At 51.7% G+C, this 9,966-nt stretch overlaps 1 protein-coding gene across 1 annotated transcript in view; it reads left to right on the top strand.

Moving 5' to 3' along the window:
• LOC103202191 (phospholipid-transporting ATPase FetA-like) overlaps window positions 1-7,777 on the top strand; it is a 143,975-nt gene extending 136,198 nt beyond the window's left edge. The window contains exons 16-24 of the mRNA XM_007947022.1: window positions 157-262; window positions 651-795; window positions 1,298-1,481; window positions 2,870-3,093; window positions 4,459-4,542; window positions 5,866-6,111; window positions 6,291-6,429; window positions 7,388-7,518; window positions 7,613-7,777. Of these exons, the coding sequence (XP_007945213.1) occupies window positions 157-262; window positions 651-795; window positions 1,298-1,481; window positions 2,870-3,093; window positions 4,459-4,542; window positions 5,866-6,111; window positions 6,291-6,429; window positions 7,388-7,518; window positions 7,613-7,777 (1,424 nt within the window). The remainder of the gene's footprint in view (window positions 1-156; window positions 263-650; window positions 796-1,297; window positions 1,482-2,869; window positions 3,094-4,458; window positions 4,543-5,865; window positions 6,112-6,290; window positions 6,430-7,387; window positions 7,519-7,612) is intronic.
• Window positions 7,778-9,966: the final 2,189 nt, after the last annotated feature.

Below are 9,966 nucleotides of genomic sequence, written 5' to 3'. Positions count from 1 at the left end.
AAAAAAAAAAAAACCTACACTAGCCTGTGTCCATGGAAGTGTAGACTAATGGCCTCTGCAGCCCAGGGTGAGAGGCCACGAACCTGTGTACTGTGGCACCCTGGGCCACAGATAAGGCCCAGCCAAAGTGAGCTCTGTGCTCTGCTGTTCCTACAGAAACTGCTGTGAACATCGCCTACTCATGTAACATATTTGACGAAGAAATGGATGGAGTGTTTGTTGTGGAGGGCAAGGACGCTGAGACTCTTCTGAAGGAACTCAGGTACACATGTGGGAGGGCTGCCACGGCCACCATGGAGGCATGGAAGGTGGGATTTCCTTCCCACCTCTTCCTCTGGTGTGGCCCCCACACCACCAGAAGGCACAGAGACTAAATGGAGGAAAGAAAATAAGAAACCTAAAATATTTGAGAGAATTTTGTAAAAAAGCATTAGGGCTAAAGATGTTCAAGTGTGGGGACGGAGAATCGTGGTGTGTGGATGGATGGTCAGGGACCCAACGAGGTGACAGGTCTGGGGAGGAGCTGAGCGCCTAGCTGCTGCTTACCGAGGCCCTAGGCCCACCTCGCCCACTGTCAGTCTACAACACGTGTTCCTTCCTAAGCCCTGGGGTGTCAGGTTAGACTCTCATCAACTGCTCTTGGCTTTCAGGTCAGCAAGGAACCGGATGAAACCCGAGTCTCTACTGAACACAGATCCAGTCAACATCTCTCTCACCAAGACCAAAAAGCCCTTCCGAATACCTGAGGAGGAACCCAACGGCAACTATGGCTTGATCATCAATGGCTACAGTATGGTGGGCAACACAGAGTTACAACTCTGTTCTCTTCTCTTGAGGAACTTTCTCCTAGGTCCAACCTACTTCAGGGAAATTACGGGACCCTATTCTCTGATTCACTTGTTCCCCTCCTTCCAGACCCCTGTCCCCGGGCTTGTCCGATAAAAAAGAGAAGCAGAGGGCATTTTCTTTTCTTATCCAAATCATTCACTAATTATGGTGGCCTCTCACTTGGAGGGGAAACTAGCAGAGGCAGATCCTCCAGGAAGTTACTTGCTCTCATAGCCAGTCAACTGATTTGACCCAGTGAGGGACCCCGACCAGTTTCTCACTGGAGGCTGAGTTACAGGTGAGGGTGCCTGGACCCAATATGGGGGGCTTGGCCTCATCTGGGGAGTGGAAGGCCCTGGGTGCAGTTGTGCCTGTCCTATGAAAGACAAGGGAGTGCAGAAGGGACGGGGAGGTCCCAGGAATGCTCCGCACTGAGACCCACTTGGGGCCACCTGTCCTGGTGCTACAGGCCTATGCTCTAGAGGGGAACCTGGAGTTGGAACTGCTGCGAACAGCATGCATGTGCAAGGCAGTGGTCTGGTGCCGGATGACGCCCCTTCAGAAGGCCCAGGTGGTGGACCTGGTGAAGAGATACAAGAAGGTGGTGACACTGGCCATCGGGGATGGGGCCAATGACGTCGGCATGATCAAAGGCATGTGGGGGCGCGGAGGGAGGAGCCCCAGCCATCAGCTGACCCTTTCCTCTGTGGGCAGAACTGAGGAGCTGGCACTGTGTTGCTGGCTCTCTCCTACACAGCGAATATGTTAGAGGTTAAGGCTGCTGTGCAGTTACATCCCTGCTCCCATAGCTGCACCGCTTATTTCTATGTGCATATATCATCCCACACCCACAGGCTTGCACACACATGCAGGTTCATGTACTTAAACTGATACACATGTATACACCAGCTCCCACAAGAACACGTGCATACGTTCACAGAACAACAGACTGAGCTAGTGCTATACCGTCTTTCTGAGATGACACCAGGACCCACAGGAAGGACCCCTGGGCAGGAGTCATCATTTGGTCCCTTCTGGAAGGCTGTAGCCCTGAGCACCACTAGGCAGGCCACAGCACTGCCCCGGCCAGGGAGTGATCCGTGAGGCCCAGTGCCAGGACCTCTTGCCCCTGAGACGAGATTCCCAAAGACCCCTGAGCTCTGCAGGGGGCTTGCTAACAGCTTCGAACCACTGGAGCAAAATGGCTGGGATCTGTCAGTCTATATTTCAGCTGACTGTTGGCAGCCTCCAGTAACTCGTGGTTCTATGAGATACAGAGAAATCAGAGTCCTCTGGTCCAACCTTCCTCCCCACCCAGGAAGCGCTGGCCAACACTCCAGCCTCCGCTTCAATATTGAGAAGTGCTCTTGCTGCCTTCCTCAGGTCCTAGGACTTCTTTGGGGTTTAGGCCGGAGAGGTTCCAATAGGTGCAGCGGGTATATCCAGGAGAGGCGTGAATTCGGCCTCCACTCCACTCAGCAGCTCTTAGGGACTTCAGTCTTCTTTCTCCTGAGGTGTGGCCCTTGCTTTACCCATCAGTCTTCTGGAGAACTTGTGCCTCACTAAAGTGTATCACGTACTCCTCCCAACAGCTGGATTTCAGCCCCTTAGATAAACTCAGGTAATGGACTATTTGTTAGCCTAGTGTCCGTCCTGCAGCTTTAACGGATTTAAGTGGCTTCCAGAGATAACAAGAAAACATTGGCTCAGCACTGGGACACTCAGGAAGACAGCCCAGATGGCTGGAGCAGGGGCAGAACCAACCGGGACAGCCTCTGGTCCCGGTCTGGCCAGGCACTCCTGAGTGGCAGCGTCCCAAACAAAGTGCCAGTCAAGGAGCTCTTTTCTCACTTGCAGGAGGGGGACAGTCCACTCAGGGGAAAAGACCCCCCAAGTCAATGCCATTTGGAGCGGGGCCTGGCCGTATTTTCCAGCTGTAAATAAGGGGTCTGTCCAGCCTGACCTCAGCCTTCTTTGCCCCCTCAGGCTAGGAGCCCAACAGTGAGCTCGGTGGCTGAGAAGCTTCTGGGTGTCGTTGCAGCTGCCCACATTGGGGTCGGCGTCCGCGGCAGGGAGGGCGCGCAGGCCGTGCTCAGCAGTGACTTCACTCTACCCCAGTTCCACTACCTGCAGCGCCTGCTCCTGGTCCACGGCCGCTGGTCCTACAATCGCATGTGCAAGTTTCTCAGCTACTTCTTTTACAAAAACTTTGCCTTCACCCTGGTGCACTTCTGGTATGCCTTCTTCAACGGCTTCTCTGCACAGGTAGGCGGCATGTGAGAGTGCCCACTCTGTTCAAGTGGGTCGCCTCTAGTCACCCCCCACTTCAGCCAGCTCAGACCCTTTTTCTGCTCTAGAGACCAATGTGTGATGTGCAGTCATCCACCCGTTACGTTCCTGGTTCCATGCTGATCCCATCTCCCAGTCCTATATGATCCAAACTTATGTGAGAAAATTCTTAGATCTGGGAGTTTTCTTGGCATCCATAGTAATCTTTATGGGTCAGGCTAAGCCTTGAGAAGCCTCAGGAAGCCTCTGGGCCAGGCCAGGCAGGCCGGTTATGGTCTCCTCCACACCATACCTGGAAACATGGCTTCCTTTGGCTTCTCCTCCCCCAGTCCCATGGCCCCCACACACAATTCTTGCTCTGATCACTTAATTCCACATTTGAATTTGAGATCTCTCCACCACAATGGGAGAAGGGCACACCTAGATTTTGATGTTCTGAGAGGAGTCCTTTTTCCTAAGAAAAGTTTCAGGAGTCTCTCAAGGATTCCCAAGAGAAGTACCCTTAAACCCAGAAACCAAACTTACTGCCACTAAGTCAGTTCTGACTCACAGTGACCCCATTGGGTTTCCAAGGCAGTCATCTTCCTTCCGCAGAGCACCTGGTGGGTCTGAAATGCCAGCCTTTTGGTTAGCAGTCAAATGTCTTAGGCACTGTGCCACCAGAGCTCCTTGAAGCAACCCCAGTGATTGTTATATTGGGAAATCCCTGTTATACTTGTTGCCGTAGGCCCACGGAAAGCAGACCAGTCAGATTAGAAGACTTGTACAACCCCACACGTAGAACAGCCAGCCTGGTTTGTTGGGGGTGGGGGGTGGGGGTGGCTACTGACCTCTTGTGGCTAGGAAGGAAAGGGGTCCTCTCAAGGCTCCAGGATGGAGCATCTAGCTGGGCAAGGGTTATTGGGTCTTCCCATTGTCAATGTCAGGAGTATCCAGAGCTACAGAAACACTGGAAACCAATAGTGTGCTATAGAGAGAAAAGAGCCCAGAGGCTTACAGGCCTGGGAGTGCAGAAGTACAGACAGTATTGCCTAGCAGGCACTCTGGGTCCTTTCTGTACAGAGAGGGTCAAGCCAGGTCATGGTACAGGGGTGGTCTAGACCAACTTTGAAAGCTTAATGTCGCTTGCCCCAGCCTGGGACTCAGGGCCAGTCAGGGTTCTAAACAGAGGAAGACAAAATAGAGACTGGGAGTCAACCTTCTGAGCCAGGTTTCTGAAACCAGCTGCTGCTCTAGGTTAGTGTGGTGGTGGTGGGAGGCTGTGGCTGTCCTGGGCCTGGGAGGCAGAGCTGGAGCTTGGAGAAGAGAGGAGTCTAGGAGCTCTCCTTGATGTCCTTCCAGACGATTTACGATAACTGGTTCATCACCTTCTACAACTTGGTCTACACCGCCCTCCCTGTCCTGAGTCTGAGTCTCTTTGACCAGGTAAGACCGGAGGGAAGACTGCTGGGCCCTGCTGCCCCTGGGCTCTTGAGGAGTATTCCCAAGAGTGAGGAGTTCAGCAAGAGCTGAGCTCTACAAAGTCAACTATAAATGGAATACTTTCTAGAGCAGGGAAGATAACTCATCACCTGGCTGGTATCATGGAATAAAGAATCCTTCTCCATAGAGAATAATCATCAGTTTTAAAAATCCAAGTTTTCCCATGTCAGTTTTATCCTTGTAGAAAGACAGTGGAAATTGTGCTGTACGGTAAATTGAGTGCACACAATAGTAGTAAAAGGACATAGAGAGTTATTGAGGCTGGACTGAGTAAAGAAGGGCCTTCAAGGAAGGAGAGACCAACACAAAAATGATGAGGATGCAATAAACCAGGGTAGAGAGGCCTAGGTGAGAAGTCTGCAAGGCCAAGCATGGAGTATGGCTATGAAACCACGGTATCTGTCCCGACTAGAAGTTCCCCTGGGCACGGAGGGCCCTGGGCCCACCTTTCACTTCTCTTCTACCCCTACCTACCATCCTGGGAACATGGAAGAGAAAAGGGCCCTCCAAAGAGGAAGAACATAGCTAAAAGAACATCAAGGGCTCAGGGTTCCCGGTCTCCGTCCGGGTGGTGACTCTGATGACAGCTGTCCATGCAGTCCCTGCCAAGCTCGGGGCAGCAGAGGAATGGCTGTGTCACTCAACAGTTCTCTCCTGCATGCATGGTCTTACTTCCAGGGACCAATAATCTGTAAAGCCATGCCCTAGCTTTGTTACCTGAAGTTTCAGGGGTGAAGATGACACACACAGAGAAATCTTCTCATTTGGGTTCACCAATAGCTTTGGGAATGGAAGGAAAATCACAGAATGTGGATACTGATTGTCCCCACTGGCTCCTCCACCCCCTTATTGGCTTTTGATGCGAAGAACATTCAAGTAAAGGAACAGCTGAACCTGGGTACTCATGTCCCAGACACCTGCCACATCCCAAACTCCAGTCCTCCCTCCTAGCTACCCCAATCCTAATTGCTCCCTTCCCACTTAACTCCCCAGTCCTATTACTGACTCCATGTCTTTCCCACCATCCCGACCCTCTCTTAGTTATCTTCATCTACCTAGGTCCTTGGCTAGAGAGTAGGATTTTAGGAAGGGTCTGTGGTCACTGCTCTGTTCTTTGGCTCCACTTCTGAAGTAACCTGTGAGTTTCCTAGGGAGCTGGCAGCAGGTAATCTAGGACTCAGTGAGGGGGGAAGCCTCTGCTCTGGTGGAGATGGGGCCTTCCATGGAGAAATGCTGAGCCTGGCTGCTTCCCTCTGGTCCTTCCAGGATGTGGATGATATGTGCAGCCTGCGCTTCCCAGAGCTGTATGAGCCAGGCCAGGACAACCTCCATTTCAACAGGAAGGAATTTGTAAAGTGTCTACTCCATGGCGTCTACAGTTCCCTCATGCTCTTCCTTGTCCCCATGAAGACTATTTGCAATTCGATGCGCAGTGATGGGAAGGACATCTCTGACTACCAGTCCTTCTCCATGATGGTGCAGACCTCCTTGCTCTGTGTGGTCACAATGCAGGTGTGGCTAGTGGGGATGAGGGTGAGGGGACTGGGTGGGGGATGGGGGTGAGGGGGCTGGAAGACAAGGAAAGAAGGAAGGAGAGTGAGAAGGGAGCATCCTCCATTGTGGAAGAGGAGGAGGGGGGCAGCTGCCAGATCCTAGGCCACAGGGCACTGCACATCAGGGGTACTTTTCAGATTGCCCTGGAGACGACCTACTGGACCGTGGTAAGCCACCTGTTCACCTGGGGCAGCCTGGGCTTCTCCTTCTGCACCATATTCTTCCTGTACAGCGATGGCCTGTGCCAAATGTTCCCCAATGTCTTCGGATTCCTAGGTAAGGCCCTGCCCAGTGGGGGTATATGTGGGAGGGGAAAAGGGAGGCCGTAATCTAGTGTATTTGTCCAGTGTTTATTGAGAAGCTATTCCTATGTGCTAGGCTTTGTGGATAAAGATATAAATAAGACATGGCCTCTGCACTACAAAACCAAAAGGAAAAAACCGCACTACTACCATCGATTGATTCTTAGTCATAGTGATCCCCATTGGTTTCTGAGGTGGTGAATCTTTCCACAGAGCAGCTGGTGGGTTTGAACCACTAACCTTCTGGTTAGCAGTCAAGTGCCTTAGGCACTACGCCACAAGAGCTCCTTACAAGGACTCAAAAATCTACCCAGGGGAAATATTTTGCCTTATTAGTCTTTCCAAAATATTATCCGATTTCTTACCTGCTTTCATCTCTACGACATCCCTAGACGTCCAGCACCATTTAAGAGCCTGGACGTCGATTTTTCAGAATTAAATGACTCGGCTGTAGGGGTACCGGCTCCCAGTCCAATGCCCTTTTACACTATTGTCTATTGTCTCCCCTATTCCTTTTCCTCTCCTGTCTCCACTCTGCGAAAACGTAGAGGGAGCAGCGCTGGTGATGTCGCTGGCTTCTACTCGCACCAGGCCACTCCCTCATTCTCCTCCTCCAGAGTCCTCCTTCTCCCTTTTGTGCCCAGGCCAGTGCTCTCGGATTCCCACATAACCTTCCCACACCCCTGCCCTGACTTTGGAGGGGGACAAAGGCACCTAAATTCACAATGACTTTGGCTCCAAGAAGAACCCAACGGTGTCTCTTGCACTTATGTCTCAGGAGACTGGGCTGTCTCCAAGTCAGGAACTTTCTTCTTTGGACGGACAGTATTTAAGTGCTGGCCGGAACCCCTCCCCTGGCTCCATGCACTCCTCCCCATCGCCTTACCCCACTCCTGCTCTGTTTTGGCCTTTCTCCTTCTGGCTGTTTTCAGGAGTGGCCAGGAACACTCTAAACCAGCCACAAGCGTGGCTGAGTGTCACCCTCAGCGTGGCCCTTTGTATGTTGCCTGTGATCGGGTACAAATTTATCAAACCACTGGTCTGGCCTGTCGGCATGGACAAGGTAAGAGGAATACGGGACCCCACCCCCATGTAATTCATGGCCCTCATCGCCTTTGGCTCTGTGGACGAAACCATGCCACCTGCTCTGGCTGTAGGCTTTGTTCAGGATTCGGCAGTGCATGAAGCATCCGCTGCCACCCCCCGCCCGGGCCAAAGTGAAGGCCATGGGCTCTCGACGCTCTGCCTACGCATTCTCCCACAAGCAGGGATTTGGGGCCCTCATCACCTCTGGCAAGACCGTGAAGTCCAAGTCGGCCTAGAAAAGCAGCTCTTCGCTGAGACCATAGAGGCCCCTCGAGGAGCCCCCAAGCGGTCAGTCAGTGCTCCTCCTCATCCCACTCAACTTGCTAAGGTGGTCCCGGGGCCCCAGGCGAAGCAGCGTCAACCTGCTCCTCCACTCACTACAGGGTCACGGCCTCGCCACCCCAGAAGTAGGCAAAGGGAAGGTCAGGAAGGAGCCCCAGCATTTCAGGCATTACATAGGCCGTGACTGGTGACACTGATGTTCACCCCACAGAATTACTTTGATAAATGAACTGTCTGTACTTGGGAAGTTGTTTATAAGCAATAAACAGCTCATTTTGGAGTGGAGAGATGTGTGCGGTTTGGGGGGACCCAGTGACGATAATGCACTCGAAGGAGCATCTCCGACCCACCGATCCCCACCGTCCTCTTCCTTCAAAACACACCAGTACTTCCCCGCCCTCCCCGCCTTCTGTCCTTTTTCAGCTCCATCCCACTTTTCCGCCCCCTCCCACTAAATGCTAACTCTACCTTGGCCTCAGTGTGACCATCTTTTCTTAACCATAGAGCTCTAGCCTCCTGTTGTTAGGGGCTGTCGAGTCAGCCCTGACTCATAGCAACCCCGTGTGCCACAGAATAAAACGCTGCCCGGTCCTGCCCCACTGCTCCATCCTCACAGTCCCTGCTAGACTTGAGCCCACCACCAATATGTCAGTCCATGTTGTTGAGGGCCTTCCCCTCCCTCACTGACCCCTACTTTACCAAGCATGGTATTCTTCTCCAGGGACTGGTCCCTTCTGACCTCATGACCAAAGCAGGTGAGACAGTCTGGCTGTGATAGTTGGAGCTGTGTGTCAACTTGGCTAGACCCCAGTTCTGTGTGGTTGTTCCCATGATGGGATCGGATGACTGTGTTCTGAGTGGCTAGTCTGCCCAAGGGGAGTTTCCCTAGGGGTGTGGCCTGCTTCCAGGATATCCAGGGACATCCTGGGAAGAGACATTCTTTGAGGAATTGGGACCCTAGTGTGCTGACTACAACCTTCCGTGAGTGAGCAGCCCACCGCTCGGCCTGGAGATCTTGGATTCATCTTTTGTTGGAGTCAACAACCAGTGTACTGCCTGCCAGCCTTGAATTTCTCGGCCCCCTGTGCTTGCAGAAGCTAAGGCTGCCGCCAGCCCGATGTTTCCTCCAGGGACTTTGGACTTGCCAGCTTCTATATGTTTGTGAGCCATTTTCCTAAGATAAATTTCCCGATCTCTCTCTCTCTCTCTCTCTCTCTCTCTATATATATATATATATATATATATATATATATATATATATATATACGTGTATATATATATATATACACATACATATACGCTTTGCTGGTTTTTGTGTTTCTCTAGAGAACCCAATCTAACACACTGGCCATTCCCAGTTCTGAGGAGCATTCCGACTGCACTTCTTCCAGGACAGATCTGTTCATTCTCCTGGCAGTCTGTGGTACTTTTGGTACTCTTGGCCAACACCACAACTCAAAAGCATCAACTCTTCTTTGGTCTTCCTAATTCATGGCCAGCTCTCACATGCATATGAGGTGACTGAAAACACCATGACTTGGGGTATCCTCTCAGCACACCTTAAAGTTGGCCCCCAAAGTTCAGTCCTAGGAGCTCTCATCTCTCTCTCTCTCTCTCTCTCTCTCTGCATTTTTCCCAACTGACTTCATCCAAACTCATGACTTCATTTACCAACAGAAAGAAGGTTCTCAACTCTAGCCCAGACCCTTCTGCCAAGGGCCACATTCATCTACTAAACATTCTGAGACTCTTCATATAGATGAAACTCAAGAAAACCAAACTCAACCCATTCCCCTCCACTAATCACTTTCCCCCAATTTCACCCCACATGCCCCACCCTCGTCCTAGTCACCTAGACAGGTGGCAGGCATCATCCTGTCCTTCCTCCTCTGGCCTAATGTCCAATCAGTCATTAAGTCATGTAAATTCTGGTTCCGTATCCAAGTTTACGGCTCCTCCATCATTATCACTGTTGCCCTGGTTCAGGCTTTCATCACCTCTCACCTGGATCATTGCTTAAAATCTTCCAACTCATCTCCTTGGTTCTCCTCTTTCTAAAGCAGCACGGCCAGAGCTTCTGAAGGGCAGATTGGATCACGTCACGCTCGGCATCCATTAGGGGCTTCGCAAGCTTCTGGATCAA

The sequence above is a fragment of the Orycteropus afer genome, unplaced genomic scaffold (genome assembly GCF_000298275.1).
Source record: "Orycteropus afer afer isolate SDZICR_OR568_19922 unplaced genomic scaffold, OryAfe1.0 scaffold00174, whole genome shotgun sequence".
Taxonomy (NCBI): domain Eukaryota; kingdom Metazoa; phylum Chordata; class Mammalia; order Tubulidentata; family Orycteropodidae; genus Orycteropus; species Orycteropus afer.
The sequence above is the reverse complement of the archived record's forward strand: the minus strand, read 5'-3'. Positions and strand labels throughout refer to the sequence as shown.